The sequence below is a fragment of the Fusarium venenatum genome, assembly GCF_020744135.1.
Source record: "Fusarium venenatum strain MPI-CAGE-CH-0201 chromosome Unknown EDB82scaffold_1, whole genome shotgun sequence".
Classification (NCBI taxonomy): Eukaryota; Fungi; Ascomycota; class Sordariomycetes; order Hypocreales; family Nectriaceae; genus Fusarium; species Fusarium venenatum.
This window is the reverse complement of record NW_027072129.1, coordinates 463,053-485,137: the sequence shown is the minus strand read 5'-3', so window position 1 is coordinate 485,137 and position 22,085 is coordinate 463,053. Positions and strand designations below refer to the sequence as shown.

The following is a 22,085-nucleotide window of genomic DNA, read 5'->3' as shown; positions in this document are numbered from 1 at the left end:
GAGCAGCCTCCCCACGCAATCGATATCAATCATACAACTCAGCCTGTTCGCCCATATCTCCCGACTCTGAGGAAATACCTTCTAGACCGGGGCCATTCTTTGGAAGCACTTGCTAAGCTGCCTTTGAAAGAAATATTTCAACTTATGCTGGGTCCGAATGCACAGCCTGACGAATTATCGAGGCTGTGGAATGCTATCCCAACCGTATTCCATGACGAAGGTATACTTCAACTGTTCCTAGATCTCGACAATTCAATGATCGAGACTTACTTGACGCTCACGGGTTATGGCACGATCAAAAACGCGACTATCATAGCTCAGATGAATTCGACCATTTTTCCATCGTCTCTGGAGATTGCTGGTATTAAACTTGAATTTGTACAATGCTAATACAGGTTATTTTGAAGACATGTCACTAATAGAAAAATTGGTTTGAAAATTAATCTACATAATTATTAGTAGAATGAAAGGATATAGTATTAAGTTGCCCGGTACTACATCTTTCATTCATACACAGCACGACTAAACCCCTTTATGGATATTTAGCAGCCTCCATGTTATGTAGCGGATACTCGTCCACTGTATATGTAGGCCTGGCGTTAAGCGCATCCTTGTTAATAACTCGGCTGGGATGGAATGAATTGAAAAGAACAGCGACCAAGGCCATGAGTGTTGCATCAAAAATGTATAACCAGTATTCGTCAGCCTGTAGCGCTCCTTCCTTTCCGAGAACATATTCTGCAACTCGAAAAGCTGAACGGACAAGAATGAACAGACTTGAAATGTAAAGAACCCAGATGAGCTTCTCCCAGGGTGTGCTCAAGATCAATGATGTTGATGTTGGACGAGAGCGAATTCGGATGTGGAAAACGATGGTGACAATCATGAAAAAGCCAAAGAAAAATATTTGGATAAACAGTCCGCCAACGATCATGTTCTCGCCTTTTTTAACACTGTCCTTGTTGTCTGCCGTGGCAAGCATACCACCGCCGCCGCTTTGGGCCAGGAAAGACAATACATCGCCGATGACGAAGACCTTTGTCAGCCACTTGGGTCGAATAATAGAGAGGTGACCCGCATCCAAAAGAACGATCAAGCGGCCGAGAACCATATAAATAGAAGCGGCGAGTAATGCGGGACCGAGGAGAAGTAATATCGATTGCATGATGTACGGGTTTTTAGTGTAGTTGGGAGATTCGTTTGCGGACAGGGCACGACCGATATATCCGAATGCCTCGACTTATTATATGAGCATTTGACGAGTTGTGAGGAGAGAGTATAACTTACACAAACAGCCTACGATAAATGGGATAAAGTACCATGTTCGAGACCGGAACATTTGCCAGAGGTGAACAAGAGTTGTGATGGTGAAGATAATTACAAACGCAGCGGCTGCGGCGAGGGAAGGCTCATAGTTGTAGAAAGTGAACCCTGCCATTGTTGCGACCTAGGGAAAATAAATGTTCGAATGAGTGTAAAGTTGCAGTAGCGTGTTGACAATTGATGCAAAGGAATGTATGTATATGAGGTAGTGAATAGAAAAGAAAAATAGAGAGAGAAAAGAAGTAAACAATTGAGAAAAAGATGATTAAAGTACTACGGCGGATCGAAGTTAAAGAATGCATTTAGTAGTGCATCGCAATACTCGGACTTAACCCCCAGGCGCATTTAATACGAGGGCTGTTTCTACTATACGTTCCTTTCCATAAAGAAATCGATAAAAAATATGCTTTAATTAGAATTCGTTTTAGAATGGTGGGCTTCCGCATTGGCCATACACTTGGACTAATGAGTGGGGGGCCTATTGGCTATACACGTATAGCCAGAGCTAGCAGGGGTATATATATGTCTTATCGACTCTGTCAGATCAATGCTAGGACTTCGCGTATAGACAAACGGTGGGACTGATCATGTGTAGCAGATTCAAGCATGGCATTGCAGAGCTCGCACGATTTCGCCGACGGCGTAAGAGCCCTGAACGTCTTGTGATGATCAACCGCAGGGTTCTCTTCGGAAATTTGTATCATTAGCTTATCCTTGCGGACTACTTTTAGACAGCGGTATTAAAGGGCCATGAAGGTGTCTCCATCCTCGACAAAGGTGTAAGCAAAAGAAGACTTCTGTCTAAAAATACCTCCCCGCGGAGGCGACGAAGCTAACTCTTTTAACAAGGCCTAGTTCTTCCCATCGCAGAAGCTACTAGGGTCGGTTATCTTGAAATCAGGTTGTGTAAAGGTCCCAACACCGTATTTTTCGTTATATAGAATCAGAACGATTACGTTTTAGAGTTTCGGGAACGTCGTTGGAATCCTGCCTGCACTAACAAAAAAGTAACTAATGATTCAGATGCTGCAAAGCTGGAGTATTCCTATCAATTGCCAGATTTAATTGACCTAACTACTTAACATGAATAGTTCGACGTGCTGTACATGCCTTATCACCTTCCAATCCACCAATTCAAGTTTCGTTCGCCGGTTGTGTGTATACATGGCCATCAATAGTAGTGTTCATAGTCCCATTCGCATTGAAAATATTCGTCAAAACGTCAATGGTTAGGTGGAAACCATCGGGACTTGTCTGCTTTGTGTTTCTTGAGTTACCAGTCTGCGTCAAATTAGACCACCAGTCAACATGATTAAGTGTTAAAGAAAGATACGAGGAGCGAACCCTCTCAGATCCTTCCAAGAAGGTCGATCCGTCTTCCGAATAGTTGTGGTAGATGACACTAATCTCGCTGATAGATCCGTTCTTTCCGACGATCTCAACATCCGCATGTCCACGACTAAGACCCTGCATTGTATATTTGCCAGGTGATGGCACCGGTGGAGGCGGGTCCGCATCACCTGGGGTATATTCTTCACCCCAGGGGACGTTGTCTGAGATGGGCTTGACTGGAGGAAGCTTGAGGGGCGTGCGAGAAGTCAGAGTTGCCAGGACCACACGCACGTTCCTATGTCCTGGTTCTTTGGAACGGTAGCAGGGAAGTGGATTCTTGCCACCACACGCCGGAGGAAGAGTATGAACATCGCCATAGACAATCTGAGTACCATCGGGAGACCATCTGGGGTCAGCCATGGCATTCCATTCCGGGTCGTTGAAGTCACCACTGCCACGGACACCCTCGCCATCTCCATTGATCTTCTGGCCGAAGTAGTCCCCACGATCACCATAGCGATCCAGAAGGAAGGGTCTGAAGAATCGTCTTTGTCCGTTGTTTCTGGTCGAGGACGTGGCAGATGTGCTAATGAGGTCGGTAATAGGCGGGATGTGTCTCATCCCAGAGAGCCACATCTGTCGGTCAGTTCCGCGTGTGTCCTCAATTGCGATCCAATTATCATCAGGAGAAACGGCAATAGGATCGCAATATTCCGGGTGGGTAGTAAGGCGCCGGACCTTGCCAGTTTGCAGGTGAATGGCAAAGACGTCAATGTTGGAAGACTCGGCAGGGTATCCAATGTAGGTAGCTTCGGTTCCTCTGCCACTGAATCCGCGGAATTCTCCAACATACATAGAGTCCCGGTTGACAGCAATAGAATTGCCATTTGTCACGAAAGGATTCGCTGTTTTGGGGTTAAAGAGCCGAGTAACTTTGACCACGTCGTAACGCGGGACAAGCGGTTTGCCAGCTTTCGGTTTTGCGTTGAACTCTAGTCTTCCCAAGTATGCAAATTGTCCTATCTTGTTGCCAGATACTGTAAAGACATTAAAACCAAGATGGACGTCGTCGGGGTGCAATCGCAACTCTCGAATGGCGCCGCCCTCTCCTGTGTCATCAAGACTTGTATTCCACCGGATGGGGTAGATGTGAGTGCGCTCAGGTGTGCAGTCTTGGTCAACGAGATTGTGCTCTCCGCAATCTAGGATATTCGAGCCAAAGAGAATCCTCTTGCCATCGTTGAAAGCCTGTGGATAGTTGTATAGTGTGGATATCCCTCTTTTGTTTTCTTCGGGCAAACCACAGGTTAGACACTTCCAAGGGCTGCCACTAGAGAAATTGCTACCGTCAGTCTTGACGGCAATGATCTGACTGCCATTGTAAATGCTGGCTGGGTCCGAAGATGTAGGAGCGCCGGTGAACCCGATGCGAACTAGGACGTGCTTCCCATCTGGTAGAAAGCCACCCGCTTGAAAGTCTTTGTTTGACGCGACAGTCATGCATCCTGTGCCATGTGGATTGACTTCTGAGGTACAGGCTCCGGTCTCATTGCTAGGAGCAACAGGTGGAAGAGGAAGGGTTGTGAGGCTAATTGGCTCAGGGTCTGGTGGCGCGGGTATAGACGTGTCGGCTCTCAAGGCGAATTGGGCGTTTGGAAGAGCCAACGCCCCGGCTGCAAAGCTCAGCACGAGTGACTTATGCATAATATGCAATAGTGTTTAGTGGGGAAGGGTTGTCAGGACGCATGTAAAAGACGGATCAGATGAAATCTCAAGGGCAACATATATGAATGTCATGTCCTTTCTTCCTCAAGTGCGTCAGCTCCATCTTGTGACATCATTATTCGTGAGTCGGCGATATTTAAAACAAAACAAGCGATGCTGGACAATAGTTACACCCTATACGCGTATTTCGTATCTGAATATCTGGCTACGCGGCGATGAATGGCTCGATACGTCGGCTCAAGCGCTAAAACCGGGGACTTGGCCCACTCTGTCATGGCTTGTACCATCTAAATGCCGATCAACGATCCACGTCTCTACGTTTCATCACGCCACATGGCTTCAACTTGACTAAATTACGCATTAGCCCAAGAAATGCAAGGCTGAGGGTCCTGTACATAATGGCAAATGTAGAACCGTAATTAGTAAAGCACTCAGTCACGTGTAAGGCTGCTTGGTTGGATAAAACCGCTTACCGTATCCTACCTTAAATAGAGAAATCCAGGCTTTTAGTATCCACTTTGGTATGCTCTATTTTAAAGAAAATAACTGCTAACAACAGTTAGGAATTTGTGGACAATCACGTTCTGCTACCAGCGATTTGTACTCTAGACGGGCACTGTCCTCAACATCGAGGACAATGGCGTCTGGACTATGTTGGCCAGAGGAGATCCCGTGTAAAATAAGACTCGCAACACGGGAACAGGCAATATCGAGTAGTTTCTGACGCTGATCCTTGCTCGTCCTGCCACCATGGGCGCCCACAATAGGGTGAGGGATTAATGATAGGCGAGAAATTCAGGGCGATGCGTAAGCTAAGACACCGAAGCAAAGAGTTAGTGGTGGCGTGCATATAACATCTCGTATGGTCAGTTATGCTAGGGAGGATGCACTATTTTCGCAAAAAGTCTCATATAATTAAACGGTAGAGTCAGTATTCTAAACGGACCTGCGAACGATTATCTCAATGTCTCCGATATGCGGAAAACCATTTAGTAGCACTTTATATTACCTATCTTCTCCCAAACTTTTATCAACCTTCATTTACCACTCCAAGACAATTAAATATATTATAAAAAGAAAATAAGTATATTCTTATCTCACTAGACTATCTGATAAATAGCTTATTAAACATTTTTTCTCCAGTCTCATTTATATACATCTTCGAAAGAGTATCATCGCTATCAATAGCCAGATCATATCTCTTTATTGGCTGCCGTCTTGCTCACTTACGTCCAAAAACAACGACCTAGATCTCCATTTTCGGAGACACAGGTTGCAAAAAAAGGCCATCCTCAAACAGAAGACAAAAACTATACGGGATCCCGTATTTTCCACTACCTTTGGTCGTATATACTAACTATGCTTTATTTGTGCACTACCAGGAAACACTCTACTTGATCACACATAGCGGTGTGCTTCGGGCCGTAACGACCCACTGAACCCCCTCATGTCATATACCAGCAACCCGCACCACGTCAACTCGTGCACATTCTAAACTCATTTTAACCTGTATTTTTCGCCATGGTCAACAAAGAAATCCAAGAACAACTCAAGGCCTTTGTCGCCGAACGAGACTGGGCACAATTCCATACCCCCGAAAACCTCGCCAAGAGCGTCTCCATCGAAGCCGCCGAGCTCCTTGAGTGCTTCCAGTGGGGCGCAGAGCCAGATCCGAAACGCGTGCAAGAAGAACTTGCAGACGTCTTGACCTACTGTCTGCTTCTTGCAGACAAGATGGGTGTCGATCCGGATAAGATTGTGTTGGATAAGCTTGAGATTACAAAGAGGAAATACCCCGTTGATAAGGCTAAGGGCAGCAGTAAGAAGTATGACCAGCTTGATGATGGTAAAGCTTGATTCCTATGTGGGTGTTGGAAGGCGGGCGGCGGGAAATAGGGTTGTTGTGTCTTGGAAGATGGAGGGACGGCGCCATGTTGGGGATGGGCCAGTTGAGGAACATTTATGTCCCGTTCGCAAAAAGCAGCAGAACCAACGCCTCAACAAACTATCAGGAACTCCCAAGTTACATTCAGTGAGGAGATTAACAAATCTGTTTGTCTGTAGGTATTAAGAGGATGGAATGAATTTCCCGGGAATCTTCTTCGTTCTGGAGCAGGACTATTCTGTCATTGTTACGGGATTGAACATATTCAGACAGTGTATTGAATTCTGCTCTCTTTCCTCTACCTCTTTAATTACCCACTCATTGGTGTCTCAGATAGCCGAGAATTCTACAAACGTGGCTTCAAACCAGCATTATTCCTTTCTGCGTTTCTCGCTTCATTATTCAATCTCCTCCACATATTCTTCCGAAGCTCATGTCCTTCCAAAAATGTCCGGAACCACTCACGCCTGAACTTGGTTAAATGTCTCCCAACCCCATTTGGTTCACCAGCCAACTTTCTCAGAGTCTCAAAATAGTCCTCAAAGTCTGGAAAGATGAGAGCAAACTTGGGTCCGTCGCCCCGAGCCTTGATCCTCTCCTCCTCCCAACTTTCCATCTCTTCTGTCGATGGTAACGTGCTACGGCCGGCGAGAAGTCTGGCTGCGTAAACAGCCTGCCATTCGAAGATTTTAAAGGTTAGACCAGCCTGAACTGCACCAACAAACAGCAGAGTTGGGTCATGTCTCCAAACTACATGTTGATACAAATCGGGCACCCGGTTGTTTCGAACTGAGACATCGGGTAAAAAGGGCAAAGTCCAGCTATACCCAGTTCCAAATATGATGTGGTCCACATTTTCTATCGAACCACCATCTTCTAGATAAACAGTACGATTGACAACATTCGTGATAGAAGGGTGGTTTTGGATATAAGGGTTATTGAAAGCTTCGTCTCCAAAGTATCCGTTGGGGTTATGGCCAATAGTAATTGTGTGAACTGGTCTCTGTGCCACGCTGACCAAGTCGAAGGCGATATCAGCTGCAGAGACTGACGCACCAACCACGACAACTTTCTTCATAGCTTGTCAGTATTGCTGAGGGTCTAAAGACCAATAACCATTCAGCTCACCTTTGATCTATAGAGATCTCTTCCACGGAAGTGTTTACTGTGAATCACACTTCCTGGTCTCGACTTCTCAAATGTCTCAAGTCCTTCAATAAAAGGGATATAAGGAACATTGTAATGGCCGCTGGCAACGACTACCGCATCGAACCATTCAGTCCACCAGTAGTCGCGCTTTTGGCCTTCTTTGCGTAAAACAACTTTCCATTCAGTTCCGATCTTTTCAGCTCGCTCGACGGTGGTATTATAGGATACGAGGTCGGAGTAACTATGTCGCTCGACAAGACCCTCAATATATCTCCGGACTACACTCCAGTGACGAAATGGTGTCTTTAGACCGTACAACTCAACGGACCGTGCACTTGTTTCCGCTGGAAATGGTTCTTCAGAAAACTGCATAGGAACATGATCGATGTTTGTTTCCAAATACGGGTAAATTGAGGAGTCAGTGAACCTCGGCTGGTCTGATTTTGGCGTATAGGCAGGAAGTTGCTCGGGAATCGCTAGTGGTTTATCAGCGCTTCTGTCGGCTAGTTGAGCAAGGTTCGTCACTGCTTCAGGACGCTCAGTGTCGCCAACCCTATATACGTAAATAATAGGTTTCTTTCTAGAGCAGGATGGACGAACTCACCAGCAACCTCCTGGTCTTTCGCGACGCTCAAATACTCTGATAACATCGAAAGCTTGTTCTTTTGCTAAGGCATCTATGGTGATTGCACCGGCCGGTCCAGCTCCAATTACTGCAACACGCTTCACATTCGGAGTCGCCATGTTACTGGACATATATATGTAATAATGATGGTGAAGGAAGGGTTACGATATCATTTTATGAAAGTCTGGCTGTTAATTTTTAAATAATAGTAAATTTGACCAAATTGACGTTTCCCAAACCCCGCGCCGACGTATGCGACTTGAAGGTGATTAGATGGCAAGGTGTGATGGGCAAGGGTAAGCACGTCATCCTTGGTATTGAACTACTTTGGAATCAACGACGACGATCAACAACAAGGAACATAGGACGAAATCTTCCCAGTACCGAGGTCTTGGGACTCCAATTGAGATAAACCTCTAAGCGAAGTTAAGCTAAACAACTTGGCATGCAGCAGTCAAACTTGATGATAATTTATTGACGTTCCACTTTCTGTTCTCGACGCTAGCGGCGTGGCGTAGGATTGATAACATCTCGATGGCAGATGGTGTGATCCTTGGCCAATATGTTTGATGATATCGGTTGTTGATAATATTGCGCTCGAACTATCATTGCCTATGAACAGTGGCACTGTCATCTTTCTTTCTTAGTTTGAAGTTCCTAGCCATTCTTACTCTTACTTATACAAATAGAGACGCAGTTCATGTTGCTCACACTTTTCAACAATAATTGATAACTCAATATTGGAGTCGACATGGTTGTCTCATCCAGAGAGATAGTGCTTGAGGAAGGGCAAAGAGTCGAGAAGCAGGACGAAGGAACCGCTCAGGATGGAAGATCCGCATCATCAGATGATCAACCCGAGGCCACATGGGATCCTGTTGTGGAGAACAAAGCACGCAGAAAGTGAGTATCATATGATGCAGAAACCCCGAGAAAAATGCTTATTTTTACTTTATCAGAGTCGATCGTTCGGTACTCTTCCTCCTTTTCCTCGGTCTATTAGTTTTCCAGCTTGATCGAATGAATCTTGCCAGCGCACTCACAGCAGGGTTTGCGGCAGACATCAATGTTGATCAAAACACAATCAATCTAGGGAACCAACTCATGTTCATGGGAATCGTCATCTTTGAGATTCCATGCAACATGGCATTGCAGAAGGTATGACCCGAGTTTGACTCTTGCATCTGGCTCGCTAACTGGATTATGCAGGTTGGACCGCGAAAATGGATGGCAGGTCAGGTTTTGGCCTTTGGGTTCATTGCGACGATGCAAGTCTTTATCAAAAATCGCGCTGGATTCCTGGCTCTTCGTCTGATGCTAGGGTTTTCCGAGGCAGGATATATCCCCGGAGGAGTATATACACTATCAACATGGTATACTAAGCGCGAGTTGTCGAAGAGGGTATCCGTCTTTTTCTTTGGCATGTTTGGTGGAAATGCAATTAGTCCAATATTAGCTTCGGGTATCTTGAAGCTCGAAGGTGCTCATGGTATCAAAGGTTGGCAATGGCTATTCATGCGTAAGTCGACTTGATCGGTTACAGAATGCGTGGCCTACTAACGATGAATGATAGTTGAGGGAATATTCACAATAGTTGTAGCATTTGTCCTGCTGTTGTTCCTTCCAGGGAGCCCAGACATCCCTCGACCATTGGTGGGCTCTGGTCTTGTTCGCTTCTCTTCCTCTGAACAAGATATCCTCCAACGGCGGCTTGAGCTAGATGACCCGGAAGGAAAGAGATCCGGAGTTCAGGGACTTGCCATTGACTGGGCGCTTGTTAGAAGAACTGTTCTCCACTATCGTCGGTGGCCCCATTATGTTGCAGCCTTTGCTGTCTTTTCCACATGGTCACCTCTGACGACATACACGCCCTCCATCATAGTGTAAGTCGACAACATTCCTGAATGCTTGTCTATTTGCTAACCTGTACAGGTCTCTAGGATTTGATCGGATCACTGCCAACGCTCTTGCCGCAGTGGGAGCATCATTGGCACTCCCTGTCGTCTTTTTGTTCGGTTATCTCAGTGATCGGACCAATCTCCGCGGTGGTACAGTCATTGCTGGTCATGTCTGCTATCTCATCACTTTGATCATCTCCAGGCAGCTTCACCCACATGTTGGGAAATGGTCTCGTTGGGGCCTTTGGACTGCGGTCAACAGTTTTGCCGTAGGCTATCACCCTGTGTCGAACTCTTGGGTTCAACTTAATTGCCGAGAGGCTGGTGAGCGCAGCATAGCTATCGCGTGAGTATTGCTATATTGACTCTAAGTACTAATACAACTAACCAATCACTAGGATGTGGGTTATGTCAGCTATTAGTGGACTCATGGTTGGTACTCAGTACTTTCGCCCAAATGACACTCCTTTGTAAGAATACTTTTTTTACATGCACCAACTTTCGACTTGTCTAACTATGACATAGCTACCAAACAGGTCTCCGTACTATGATTATTATGGTAACTGTTGGTATTGTCTTCGCTTCACTTCAGATTATTATATATGTTGTCCATAACAAAAGGGTAACCCAGGGCAAATATGGTGGTCGAGGAGGAAGGCCACCAATGATCTATACACCATGATCTTACCACTTAGTACTGTTCTGGGTACGGAAAGTTAACATTAATAAATCTCATACTCTCAATCCCTTAACGTATTCCTTGGCAATATCACCAAAGCCTACCATACAGATCGTGGCCCAGGCTGCTACTCCAATTCGAGGTACAACACCTCTAAAAAACCCCAATGGGCCTGATGTGGCCAAGATGCGCTTGGCGGCAGACATCATAGATGGTTTTGATGTGTTCTGGCCAGAAGCCCGCGACTGCATTTCCACGCGAAGGACCTTAGAAGCTATTAGTATAAAGCCGTAGCGTTCTTGTGGTTACTTGACTTACTTCGAAAGGCTGATTCCAACAACTCAATGCTCCTCCCATGGTTGATGCAGCCATCTTCTCCCAGATACTGAGCTTTGCATCTGCCGTCTTTGATTGCATGGCTCGTATCTGGCCTTCAGCAAATCTCGTAATACCAATGCGAGACGCCCACCCACTGATTTGTCGTAGAGCAACAGCATTAACACCTCGATTAACACCGCGGATACCCTCTTTCCGCAGGATGTCAAGAAATATTTCTATTGTACCGGGGATACGTGCGCCAGGTTGGACGTTCTTTGGCCGCGTAACCTCAACAGTCTTCATGCAGGTCGTCATACCTTGCGGGTGGAATGTCAGCGTCTTTCGGTTGGTCTGGTCTGTATCATACAAAATTGATCGACTTACCCATTGTGAGATATGACTGAGCCGCACCACCAGCGACGCCACCTAGTGTACCAGCAACCGCCGGAGAGATGCCGAGTACAGTTCTTGAATAGTATTCGACTTCATTTGAAGCCAGGAAGAGAATGGACCCTTTTGTTGAACACTCAACCCATGCCTTTAAAAGAATCAGCAAGGTCGATAGAACGAAGCTGTTGCAATACCTACCCAAGGAATAAGACCTTGGTAAAACGCTCGAACGCCTCCGCGAGCCCATGTCTTGCTGATAGCGGTACACAGGTTGTCTCTTCTGTTGGCTGCGACATGTGTTTTCACAACTTCCATTGGTTGGCCCAGGGAAGTAACTGAGAAATATTAGTTGCAAGACGTTTAAAAAGAATTTTAATCAAGGTAAGGGACAGCACTAACCTTGGAAAATATTTAGGCACGCACCAACTACCAGGTTGCTCCATGAGATTGACTTCCGGGTTGACTGAATCTGCCCTAGGGTAGGCGATGTAGTGGCGGTGGCAGCCATGGTAAGGTTATTGCCAGTTGACAACAGTCCTGAGCTAATCTGTATCAACAGTTTGTGTTGTGTTGAAATATTGGAATTGGCACGCTATAAAAATGGTTGGTCTCTGTTTATGGTGCATGGAGTGTACTAAAGATATTTGTCGGAAGGTTTCCGATCTGATGAGACTCTTAACATCGGAGTTATCCTAGGGAATCTTCCGCCATTTGAACGCTAGTGCTAGCGCCAACTCCACTTCCCCGCGTCTTTTTACCGTTTGCTGATTTAAAATCCAATTGATGCCACTGGTTCAAGTTTGCAGATACCATCGGCGTGCAACGTTATAGTGACAACGCGCCTACATCCGATCACTTACACTTCCTACCAAGCTCATTTCCAACGCGAACAACATGTTGAGAGCTAGCCGGAAGATACGTACAGGTCACGCCGTTCGGTCTTTGGCCACCATTGCGGGAGTTAGGGGGCAAGCACCTTTGAGTCGATTTGAACCCGACCATAGCGTTGACTATGTCGGTTTCCTAGACAAACTCTCTCGTATGAGAAAAATGTAAGATGACTCTCTGTATCTGTAGTTAAGTGCTACTGACCCAGATATACCAGCCTTGACCGCCCTCTCACGTATGCAGAGAAGGTTCTTCTCACACATCTTGATGATGGACAAGATGACAAAGTGATTCGAGGATCAACACAACTGAAATTGAGGCCTCGGCGCGTCGCCTGTCAAGATGCCACAGCCCAAATGGCAATTATCCAATTCATGACAGCAGGACTGGACAAAACTGCTGTTCCTACCACAGTTCATTGCGATCATCTCATCGTTGGTCGAGATGGTAGCGAGAAGGATCTTGCTGGGGCACTCACAAGTCATGGTGAGGTGTATGAATTCATGTCAAGTGCATGTCAACGCTATAATATGGGCTTCTGGAAGCCCAACGCCGGCATCATTCATCAGATTGTGCTTGAGAACTATGCTTTCCCAGGTGGCATGCTGATTGGCACTGACTCACATACGCCAAATGCTGGAGGCATGGGCATGATTGCTGTAGGTGTTGGCGGTGCGGATGCTGTTGATGTCATGTCTGGGCTTCCTTTTGAGATCACAGCCCCTGAAATAATCGGTGTCAAGTTGACGGGTCAGTTGAGCGGTTGGGCTAGTCCCAAAGGTACGTTGTGCATGGAACCTTGATAGTACTGTTGCTGACAAATGAAGATGTCATCAACGCAGTTGCAGGGATCCTTGGAGTTAAGGGTGGCACTGGCAAAATCATCGAATACTTTGGCCCTGGTGCAGAGACAATATCAGCCACAGGGATGTCTTCTATTACCAACATGGGCGCTGAGACAGGAGCAACCACATCAATCTTCCCATACTCTGAGGCTATGTCTGCCTACTTGCGCGCGACTAGCCGACCTGAGTTAGCGCAAGCTCTGGAAGTGGCCAAACATGAGCTGCAAGCAGACGAGGGTGTCAAGTATGATCATGTTATCGAAATCGACCTATCTACACTAGAGCCACGCATCAACGGCCCGTTCACTCCCGACTTATCGACACCGATCTCTAAGCTGAGCGAGGCAGTTCAGAAGAATAAATGGCCTGACCGGCTTTCCGCTGGACTGATCGGATCATGCACAAATTCTTCTTTTGAAGATCTCTCCCGAGCTGCTAGCTTGGCAAAACAAGCTCTGGATGCAGGCTTGAAGCCTAAGATGCCACTACTCTTGTCTCCTGGAAGTGAGCAAACTAACCAGACACTTAAGCGTGAGGGTGTCAACGAGGTATTTGAGCGTTTGGGCAGTAAAATATTGTCTAATGCTTGTGGACCCTGTTGTGGTTCGTGGGACAGAACTGAGATGACAAAGGTATGATTCTTTTTTCGTTGGCTCGGCACATTGCTTACACCCAAACAGGGCACACCAAATTCGATCTTGGCATCATACAATAGGAACTTCACTGGCCGTCTTGATGGAAATCCTGCTACCCATACATTCCTCTCTTCACCGGACATGGTTATGGCCAAGATTTTCTCTGACGATCTTGGTTTCAACCCTCTGAAAGATGCTCTTGTCACTGAATCTGGCGAGGAATTCCGCTTCAAACCTCCTAGCGGCAACGCACTCCCGTCAGAGGGGTATGAAAACACAGATCACGTTTACGATGCGGCTTCCACAGACCCTCAGGTCCGACAGGCCGTCACTGTGCAAATATCGCCAGACTCCCAACGTTTACAACGGTTAGCGCCATTCAAGCCTTGGTCTGGACAGGATTTCATCGAGTGTCCTATTCTTATAAAGACTATGGGTAAATGCACAACAGACCATATTACTACAGCTGGCCCATGGATGCGATTCCGTGGTCATCTCGAAAACATTTCCAACAATACCCTTATCGGGGCTGTGAACGCAGATAACCAAGAGGTCAACAAGGTACTTAACCAAGTCACCGGATCGTATGGGGGTGTCCCAGACACAGCCAGGGATTACCAAAAGCGAGGACTTCCTTGGGTCGTTATAGCAGATCATAACTATGGCGAGGGATCGTCCCGTGAGCATGCTGCTCTTCAGCCTCGATACCTTGGCGGTGTGGCCATTATTGCTAGATCATTTGCTCGTATTCATGAGGCTAATTTGAAGAAGCAAGGCATGCTCGCGTTGACATTCGCAGATGATACCTCATACGATAGGATCAAGGCTTCAGACCGTATTAGTATTGTCGGACTGACCGAACTGGCGCCCGGAAGGAATGTGCAGCTTAAGATTACTTCAAAGGATGGTACGAGTTGGGGGACTGAAGCTAAGCACACTTTCACTCTTGAGCAAGTGGAGTATTTCAAGGCTGGAAGTGCTCTAAATGTTATGGCTAGTCGACTCTCTGACAAGTCATCTTCAGCAGCGCCTTTGTAGATGTAATTGCAAATAAATGTTATTGCCATCATATATGACAGTTCATCCAGTAGATGGGTATTGTAGCAGACATAACACATGATTTCAGAATGTCAGCATTGGTAGAGTGATGGTACTCAACAGAGATAGCGGCAACAGGTAGTAGAAAAAACTTTCTGTGTAACACACTGCAATTGTAATCTAGCTATTTCCAGTAGATCGTACCTTCCATTAGACGCCGAGCTGTACGAAACACAGTTGCCTTGGTCAACTCTCCAGCGTCATCAAATGTGGCACCTACTCGCAGTTTACCACTAGCATGACAGATCTCTAGACCCTCTTCCTTTTCGCCACTCGTCAGACAATTTGCAACTATGCTTCCTGGTAGATTCGCGGCTGCAGCTGTGGCCAAGGCCACGGTCACTGGGATCGCTTTATGAGCTTGGCCCACTGACATGGCACGAACGTTAATCTCGCTATTCATCGGCTTCTTCCTTGGCGACACAAAGGAGATCTTTGGAACGCTTCCAGGCACGTTGTCGAGATCTGGAGCAAGGCCCATCTTGATAGCAGCTTGGCGACGGACGGACTCGAGTTTATCCTTGAGTAATGTGTTCGCCTCGATATCATCTGATGATAGCTCTCCGTCGACATCGAGCTCCGACGCGTAAACAAATACACATGGGTTGCCAACGTCGATACATGTTGCACGATAACCATCAATTGTATCCACCACATTTCCGGAAGGAAGAAGCCTTCCAGTGCGAGATCCAGCTGGCTTGACGAAGTCGAGTCGAACCGGTGCAGCTGTATTAGCCACCCCGTCAATGGTAAAGTCACCAGAAGCGACAGCCTCCCCATCCACTATTGGGAACGAAGCGTTGATGATTTTACCTGTATTTGTGTTATGAATTCGGACAACATAGTGCTCCTCAGAGCCCTCGGGAGCGGATACAAGTCCAGAATCAACTGCATAAGGTCCCACCGCAGCCGACATGTTGCCACAGTTGCTTGAATAGTCAACCTTTTTATTCTTGATGCCTATCGATACAAAGGTGTAGTCAACGTCAGCATCTGGATGCGTTGGAGGCCCGACGATACAGACTTTTGACAGGCTGGAGATACCTCCGCCCATACCGTCGAGTTGTCGTCCATATGGGTCAGGACTGCCTATGACACCACGAAAAATGTCATCTCTCTCGTTGATTGGTGGTAGATGTTGACTGTTAAAGAAAACGGCCCTTGAGGACCCTCCCCTATAATATGATGCGGGTAGACGATTCTGTCGGGTAAAAGTGCTAATGTTACGCGATTGGGTGACATTTAGAGTTCCATTTCGCCGCAATTGTCGATAGACTCTTAGCGAAGGTGAAGGTAGACGAGGCATAATTTGAAGAATATGCTGCAGAAATTACAAATGAGTTAGGGATTCAAGGATCTTCCAGAGACAATAGAATGTGTGTGAGTTCTCTACTGAGCATTCTTTCATTTCTGGTTTTGTTGTCGGGAATGGATATATCATACCGGACTGGTCCGACGAGGGCGGCGATCGGACACATCCGATTATCACACATCATCAAGTAGAATTGATTGGTCATTAATAAGCACTACTAAACACTAAAGTGGATATTTCTCCCTCGGAAAAGTGCCGATGCAAACATTCCCGAATCTCAATATTCGCATTACTCAAACAGAACGGGAGTATCCCGCGATCAAAATGAACGAGCGTGAAATGGATGCTCGGTCGTCCGAGCCCCCTTCGGTGTCCGGTCCACCGACAACACCGGGTCAAACTCAGACTCCGCGACGACAGTTGAAGAGGAACTCAGCAGCCTGCGAGCGCTGTCGAAAACGGAAGCAAAAGGTATCTCGATCTTCCCTATCCATCAATGACGCTGACTAACTGTTCCAAAGTGTGACGGGAAATTACCGTCATGCGGGCCCTGTCTCCTTGTCCGAGCAAGATGTGTCCCATCCGAGAGACTACTCATTCGGGTAGACCCCAACTGTCAATGCGAGACTCTGAAGGAGCGTGTCAGTGATCTTGAAAGTCAACTCGAGGCCTTGCGTATAGAGAGACGTAGAGATGTTGCTTCACCTGGTCCTTCTCATCACTTCTACCGAGAACCAGAGTATACTACAACCGAACGCGTCGCGTACCATGGACGCATACTCCTACCCACGTTTACCGAGTCTGATGGTGGATCTAGCCTGAGGCCTCCCTTGCGAGGAAGCCTATGGAAGCTTTGGGCAGTCGATACAGATAGTCAAGGATCCCTAAGACCAGCCACCAACGCTACTGGCCTTCCATTGGCATCCAACTCTGAGGCCTTAGTTGAGGTTTTCTTCAAGAATCGATGGCCTCAACTGCCATTTTTCCATAAGCCAACATTCATTCACGATGATTTTCTACCTCTCAGAAGAGGCGAGTCAGCCCATCCATTATCATCATTCAGAGTCAATATGGTTCTCGCCATAGCAAGTGCCGAAACAAATTCTAAGGACTCGTCTCAACAGCAGCACACTCATAAGGCCTTCTTCCAAGCAGCTATCAAAGACCTTAGTACTGTCTTGATGGCTGACGACTTGGATTGCATTCAATGCCTTCTTCTCTTATGCCTCTATGGAACCAATGAGCCTCAGTCAGTTAATATCTGGTATACTCTCGGTCTGGCGCTACGCATCGGCCTGGGTATGGACCTTCACCGGGAAGAAACCTGGAGTGCCGGCCAAACTCTGCTGTCTCGAGAGTTGGCTCGGCGAATCTTCTGGTGTACTTACGCCCTAGATCGCAGTATCTCCATAGCAATGGGCAGGCCTCTTGGCATAAACGATTCCGATATTACAGTACCCTTACCGCAGCAGTTAACAGATGAACAGCTCTGTTCTACAGAAGCAGTGCCGAATCTCACTCCAAGCCCCAAAGATATGTCGACTTTTCTACATGTCATTAAACTGCGCCAGATCAACAGTTCCATCTACACGTCCTTACATGCCGCCTCCGCGAGTGCCCACGACGACTGCGGCAGTCTAGATGCTCTACGCGAAGCCCACTATACTGATCTCAACACATGGCTCGTTACAGCACCTCGCTATGGACCAGCAAGTGGTGTGGCCATGTTGCAAACAGCAGAATGGTTCCAGATAGCTTATCACTATGCTGTCCTTTCTCTACATCGTCCATCAAGGGCGTTTTCCGTTAGCAACATCTCCTCACTTAGACTTTGTGCAGACTCTGCCATAAGTCTAATAACGTGCTACAACACGTTGTATGCCAAAAACCGAATTACCTACACATTCGTAGCACTAAATTCGTTATTCATGGCGGGCGTCACGATGCTGTATGCGTTGAGGTCCAGTCCGGTGATTCGTAACGAGCTGAGTAAAGGCATAGCAAAAGCCAACATTGACATGTGCCAGAGACTTTTGCAGGGTGTATCTGACGGACGCTCTGTTGGCGAAAGATGTGCCGTGGTTGTGGGTAGGCTCGGACAGGCCACAATGGGCGTGTTTGATCGGGGACAGTCACTTGATGACGATATAGACACCGAGTTTATGTCGTGGTTCGGGCTCAAGTTGAAAAAGGATCAAAACGCTGAGATGGGGAAACAGGTTACCCCAAGTGTTGACATCCCTTGGAATGACTTGTTTATTGATGGGTTTGATTGGTTTGATGCAGGGAACTATAACCATCTTGATCTTACAACTTGAAACCTACATATTAAAGAATAGGTCAGAGGTCAAGTATACTCTAGAATGAAAGTTTATAAGCATAGTATTAATAATGAAATAACTACAAATTATATCCTTGCTTTCTCAAAAGCCTTCCAAGACTAGCTTTCCAAATCAAGCGAGCCCAAGCCACAGGGATATGCTCCTTAAAGATTTGTTGCAATGAGAGTGTTCGCCGTAGAAACATGGCAAGGTCATATTCATATTTCTTTTCGGCAATTTGGATCTCCTTGCCGTTGATAGTTGCGCCCTCTCCCACAAATATATTCACCAAGCCTCTATGTCTATTCAACACTGCTTCAGTTAGAGCTGTCCCGCCACCCTTGTTGGTGGCATTCACATTCGCGCGGTGTTCAATCAATAGATCGGCTATGGCGGCCTCTCCATTTTCGGCCGCCCAATGTAGAGGCGTTTGCTGATATGAGGTCCTGACATCAACTTGTGCGTTGAGCTGGAGCAAATTCTCGACACATACAGTATGACCTTCCACACTTGCCATGTGAAGCGGCGTTGCTGAGGCCCTTCTTCGGTTAGTTTCGTTGATATTTTCACCCTTATCGACAAGTTTGGAAATGGCAAGGGTGTTGCCATAGGTAGCAGACAGCATCATAGGTGTCATGCCTTGATCATCTATTGCGCTCAGATTTGCACCAAGGTTCACTAGTAAAATAAAATTCTCATCTTCCAACGCCTGGATTGACCAGTGCAGAGGTGTCTGTCCATTTCTATCCGTTGCCTCAATACTGCGATCCAATTCTGGAATGAGATATGGATTGTTCACCAAGGCAGCAAGATGAATGGGAGCCCTCCCAAGATTATCCCTTGCAAAGATATCCAGAGTTTCGCTAGCATCATGAGAGATAAAGGTAAAGAAATGGCTTCTACTAGACAAAGCTGTACAATGTAATGGTGTCATACCATCAACTCCTCGGGTATTGATATCTGCCCCACTTTTGACGAGTAGACTTATCACCTGGAAGCTTCTGGATAAGGAGGCGTAATGAAGAGGCGTCCAGCCGCTGATATTTTTCGCATTTATATCTTGTTGTTCATGCAAAAGAGCTTTAGTCCAAACTTCGCATCTAGACCCATAATGAAGTGGTGTCCGGCCCAGGATATCCGAACTATTGACATACTGCATGAGTTCTCGAGGTATTTCGCGCTTTCCTGGTCTGGGCTTATATGACCTTATCCGATATCCGTGATAAATCTGTTGGTATGGGTTCTCTTGGTTTGAGAGAGTTGGGTCTTTTAGAGAGAACGAAAGGCAGTGGTGGAGTGGCGTAAAGCTGCAATCAGCTTGCTCGTCATGGTGACTTGGGAACTGGTCTTGGGCCAAGAAAAATTCGGCTTCCCAGAAACGTTCCTGACGGGAATAGAGCATCTGTAGTTTCATCAAGAATTCTCGACTTGGAACGCTTTTTAGGGCCGACGCGAGGCTGTTCGTCACGAGAACGGCGTCTTCGTAATGAATTTTCTCTTCTTTCCATCCATTTATCAACAAGTTATCAATGATTCGAACAAAGTCGACTATCATTGCCACCACTCTCCTATAGAAGTAGGTACTCTCTGGAAAGCGCCGAGCCAGATCAAATAACCTTTGATAGACATCGCCGGCTTTGTTCCAGTCTAGCGCACTTTGATGCTCAGTGGCCTCGACAAATGCCATTCCGATTATAAGGTCGAGGGTACCAAGCTGTGATTGAGCTTCGAGCGGAGGTATGAGAGCAAGATAGGCATCGTGCAAATCTCCAAAACCTTTGCTTTGGATGGCCTTTACAAGATCAGAAAGACCCTTACACTGTAGGTGAAAGTTGTTAGAATCTTGCTATGAGTCAAGAGTGCCGAATGACTCAATCCCAAGGCCCTGCCATATGGGCTTGTTGAGTGCTGCAACAGCGTCCCAGATGAAGGTATGGAACATGTGCTTGGCATAGAGTCTTTCCAGACTATTGTGGGACTGTATTGCTAATGACTTTGGTCGCTTTCCGTGTTTCTCTGATTCAGTTTGCTCGAGCTTGGGTGAGGTTTCACTGTCATCAGGTTGTGTAGAAGTTGAATTATTGACAATTAAATCTTTCAAACCTCGACCGATTTCTCCAGTACCAGCAACTTGCGATTCTTCGTATTTTCCTAATGAAGCAGCTTCTTCGTCGATCTCTAGAGGCATAGGAGCATCAGGAGGCAACCACCATCGTAAAGCCCACGACAGCTCTTCAGTCTGTTGTCCAAGGATGATGAGGCCCCCTTCTGCCTGTGACTTTTCCCCCTAAGCCAAGTATCGTCATTCGCCTTCAATAGATTCCCTTTCACACCCAATCTGGCTCTCGACGTTTCTAAAATAGGTAATGAAACCAAAATACACCAGTACACCCAATTGTAACACAATCCCAAAACAGGCGGTCAGACATAGCAGACCTCTATCAATCTTTTTGTGGCAGTTCAGTGTAATATTTGGAGCTTCACGTTTGACGTTACGAAGTATAATAATCTCTAAACCGTTCGACGATGTTGAATTTTTTCAAGTTAGGTTCTGCTCTACTGAATCTTCTTGACATTGGGATTGTGTTTGTTCGGATTTGCGTTGGGATTCCACATCGGTAGTGGAACGGACTGCTTCCCAGACTCCAGGCCAGAGAGACAACATCTTTTCTTCGACGTAACCGCGAGTTCTTTTGACGGCTTCTGGTTCATGCGAATCGGCGACGTCTGCGACACGTGTAAGCGTTTGGCCAACCTCCGTATTCGTGCAAATCAAATACCCCATTTCTCAATCAAGTCGCTTCCTGCGTCCTCCAAACACGTAAGTCTTATGGGAGTGTCTTTGGTGACGTCTTGATGATCAGGCAAGAGACAGATAATCTCTTTGACTGGAGCTAAACCTTGACATCTCACTACGTCCAGACCGTTGTATAATTCACAGGTCTCTTGTGACGTAGAAGACATCAGTTCCATCTCAGCAGCCGAAAGATTCTCTCTTGATCTTCCTATCACGGCTTTAAGCCACGGTGGACCACTAACTCTGATAGCGCTGACAATAGTAGTAACAATACCAATAGGAGCCATCGCTAATATGATGCAATCAGCCCAACCCATAGACTGACTGAGGAACTGCATAGTCACTCGCTCCTCAAATAATGCTAATAACCTAGTTCCAGTTAGTACAAACCAGAGATGAGAAACCTATTGCACATTCGGGGCTAAGTCTAAAAAGAGGTTATTGCTGAAATCATCACCGGAGTCTGCTCCGCTACTTGTGGCGAGCAGCAAAAGCAGAACCAATGCATAGTGCATCTGATATGGCATGCTGGAAAGTGAGATGATACGATTAGCTCGAATAACAGTTAGCGTCGACTGATCGATAAAAGTCTGTGCCTTGAGTTAAGTTTGAATTAAAGATAAAAAGTCGACATCCCCGAAGTGCGGGGGATGGGTTAATGAACCAAGAAAAGATTGACAACTGGACTGAACTGAGACATGTTGAGGCTTAGCCGCAAACAACAGGGTAGTAAGCACAATAGTTTCGAGATTGCAACAAATCAAATGGGTTTTCATATTTTAAGGCTACCCAATTCACAATTGTAGCGAACCAGGTTCAGTTATACTCTTGTACATTAAATTTCAAGGCGCCGCCACGGCTTTCC

The 22,085-nt window shown here is 46.5% G+C and overlaps 10 protein-coding genes across 10 annotated transcripts; 4 read left to right on the top strand and 6 right to left on the bottom strand.

Annotated features, from left to right (window-relative positions):
- Positions 1-532: 532 nt before the first annotated feature.
- On the bottom strand, positions 533-1,550 carry EDB82DRAFT_454110 (RTA1 like protein-domain-containing protein; the record flags this gene model as incomplete). Its single annotated transcript, XM_025732424.2, has 2 exons — positions 1,288-1,550; positions 533-1,239 (listed from the first exon to the last, which is right to left on the bottom strand). Exons 1-2 carry the CDS (start codon positions 1,436-1,438, stop codon positions 533-535), a joined length of 858 nt encoding a protein of 285 aa, XP_025591350.1. The 5' UTR covers positions 1,439-1,550.
- A 798-nt stretch (positions 1,551-2,348) lies between these two features.
- EDB82DRAFT_570118 (uncharacterized protein) lies at positions 2,349-4,359 on the bottom strand (the record flags this gene model as incomplete). The annotated part of the gene is made up of 1 exon (XM_025732425.2): positions 2,349-4,359. The coding sequence occupies one exon, from the start codon at positions 4,357-4,359 to the stop codon at positions 2,458-2,460; it is 1,902 nt and encodes a 633-aa protein (XP_025591351.1). The 3' UTR covers positions 2,349-2,457.
- Positions 4,360-5,634: 1,275 nt separating this feature from the next.
- On the top strand, positions 5,635-6,623 carry EDB82DRAFT_482207 (uncharacterized protein). The gene has a single exon (XM_065608184.1). It carries the CDS (start codon positions 5,902-5,904, stop codon positions 6,235-6,237), a length of 336 nt encoding a protein of 111 aa, XP_065465234.1. The 5' UTR covers positions 5,635-5,901; the 3' UTR covers positions 6,238-6,623.
- Positions 6,350-8,158, bottom strand: EDB82DRAFT_549267 (uncharacterized protein; the record flags this gene model as incomplete). The annotated part of the gene is made up of 3 exons (XM_025732427.2): positions 6,350-7,337; positions 7,394-7,967; positions 8,019-8,158. The coding sequence occupies 3 exons, from the start codon at positions 8,156-8,158 to the stop codon at positions 6,612-6,614; spliced, it is 1,440 nt and encodes a 479-aa protein (XP_025591353.1). The 3' UTR covers positions 6,350-6,611.
- A 632-nt stretch (positions 8,159-8,790) lies between these two features.
- Positions 8,791-10,619, top strand: EDB82DRAFT_549262 (major facilitator superfamily domain-containing protein; the record flags this gene model as incomplete). Its single annotated transcript, XM_065609545.1, has 7 exons — positions 8,791-8,942; positions 8,999-9,197; positions 9,249-9,558; positions 9,613-9,922; positions 9,972-10,283; positions 10,336-10,407; positions 10,463-10,619. 7 exons carry the CDS (start codon positions 8,791-8,793, stop codon positions 10,617-10,619), a joined length of 1,512 nt encoding a protein of 503 aa, XP_065465233.1.
- Positions 10,430-11,944, bottom strand: EDB82DRAFT_482205 (mitochondrial DNA replication protein). Its single transcript, XM_065608183.1, has 5 exons — positions 11,724-11,944; positions 11,523-11,659; positions 11,319-11,472; positions 10,935-11,251; positions 10,430-10,882 (listed from the first exon to the last, which is right to left on the bottom strand). The coding sequence occupies exons 1-5, from the start codon at positions 11,830-11,832 to the stop codon at positions 10,670-10,672; spliced, it is 930 nt and encodes a 309-aa protein (XP_065465232.1). The 5' UTR covers positions 11,833-11,944; the 3' UTR covers positions 10,430-10,669.
- Positions 11,945-12,111: 167 nt separating this feature from the next.
- Positions 12,112-14,757, top strand: EDB82DRAFT_570114 (putative aconitase). Its single transcript, XM_025732430.2, has 4 exons — positions 12,112-12,376; positions 12,430-12,992; positions 13,040-13,689; positions 13,738-14,757. The coding sequence occupies exons 1-4, from the start codon at positions 12,219-12,221 to the stop codon at positions 14,728-14,730; spliced, it is 2,364 nt and encodes a 787-aa protein (XP_025591356.1). The 5' UTR covers positions 12,112-12,218; the 3' UTR covers positions 14,731-14,757.
- A 157-nt stretch (positions 14,758-14,914) lies between these two features.
- EDB82DRAFT_570113 (PrpF protein) lies at positions 14,915-16,198 on the bottom strand (the record flags this gene model as incomplete). Its single annotated transcript, XM_025732431.2, has 1 exon — positions 14,915-16,198. The coding sequence occupies exon 1, from the start codon at positions 16,094-16,096 to the stop codon at positions 14,915-14,917; it is 1,182 nt and encodes a 393-aa protein (XP_025591357.1). The 5' UTR covers positions 16,097-16,198.
- A 182-nt stretch (positions 16,199-16,380) lies between these two features.
- EDB82DRAFT_564159 (fungal-specific transcription factor domain-containing protein) lies at positions 16,381-18,466 on the top strand. Its single transcript, XM_025732433.2, has 2 exons — positions 16,381-16,573; positions 16,624-18,466. Exons 1-2 carry the CDS (start codon positions 16,427-16,429, stop codon positions 18,418-18,420), a joined length of 1,944 nt encoding a protein of 647 aa, XP_025591358.1. The 5' UTR covers positions 16,381-16,426; the 3' UTR covers positions 18,421-18,466.
- A 36-nt stretch (positions 18,467-18,502) lies between these two features.
- Positions 18,503-21,868, bottom strand: EDB82DRAFT_531396 (ankyrin repeat-containing domain protein; the record flags this gene model as incomplete). The annotated part of the gene is made up of 4 exons (XM_065609237.1): positions 21,204-21,868; positions 21,056-21,150; positions 20,339-20,710; positions 18,503-20,242 (listed from the first exon to the last, which is right to left on the bottom strand). The coding sequence occupies exons 1-4, from the start codon at positions 21,556-21,558 to the stop codon at positions 18,503-18,505; spliced, it is 2,562 nt and encodes an 853-aa protein (XP_065465231.1). The 5' UTR covers positions 21,559-21,868.
- Positions 21,869-22,085: the final 217 nt, after the last annotated feature.

What these genes read in the sequence shown, in the direction of transcription:
- EDB82DRAFT_482207 (XM_065608184.1), top strand. Translation starts at nt 5,902, where the DNA reads ATGGTCAACAAAGAAATCCAAGAACAACTCAAGGCCTTTGTCGCCGAA.
- EDB82DRAFT_482205 (XM_065608183.1), bottom strand. Translation starts at nt 11,832, where the DNA reads ATGGCTGCCACCGCCACTACATCGCCTACCCTAGGGCAGATTCAGTCA. An exon ending in GTGCCTAAATATTTTCCAAG is followed by an intron (nt 11,660 to 11,723) that starts GTTAGTGCTGTC and finishes AATATTTCTCAG; the next exon opens with TTACTTCCCTGGGCCAACCA. An exon ending in ACCAAGGTCTTATTCCTTGG is followed by an intron (nt 11,473 to 11,522) that starts GTAGGTATTGCA and finishes ATTCTTTTAAAG; the next exon opens with GCATGGGTTGAGTGTTCAAC.
- EDB82DRAFT_570114 (XM_025732430.2), top strand. Translation starts at nt 12,219, where the DNA reads ATGTTGAGAGCTAGCCGGAAGATACGTACAGGTCACGCCGTTCGGTCT. An exon ending in CTCTCTCGTATGAGAAAAAT is followed by an intron (nt 12,377 to 12,429) that starts GTAAGATGACTC and finishes CAGATATACCAG; the next exon opens with CCTTGACCGCCCTCTCACGT. An exon ending in ACAGAACTGAGATGACAAAG is followed by an intron (nt 13,690 to 13,737) that starts GTATGATTCTTT and finishes ACACCCAAACAG; the next exon opens with GGCACACCAAATTCGATCTT.
- EDB82DRAFT_564159 (XM_025732433.2), top strand. Translation starts at nt 16,427, where the DNA reads ATGAACGAGCGTGAAATGGATGCTCGGTCGTCCGAGCCCCCTTCGGTG. An exon ending in GTCGAAAACGGAAGCAAAAG is followed by an intron (nt 16,574 to 16,623) that starts GTATCTCGATCT and finishes ACTGTTCCAAAG; the next exon opens with TGTGACGGGAAATTACCGTC.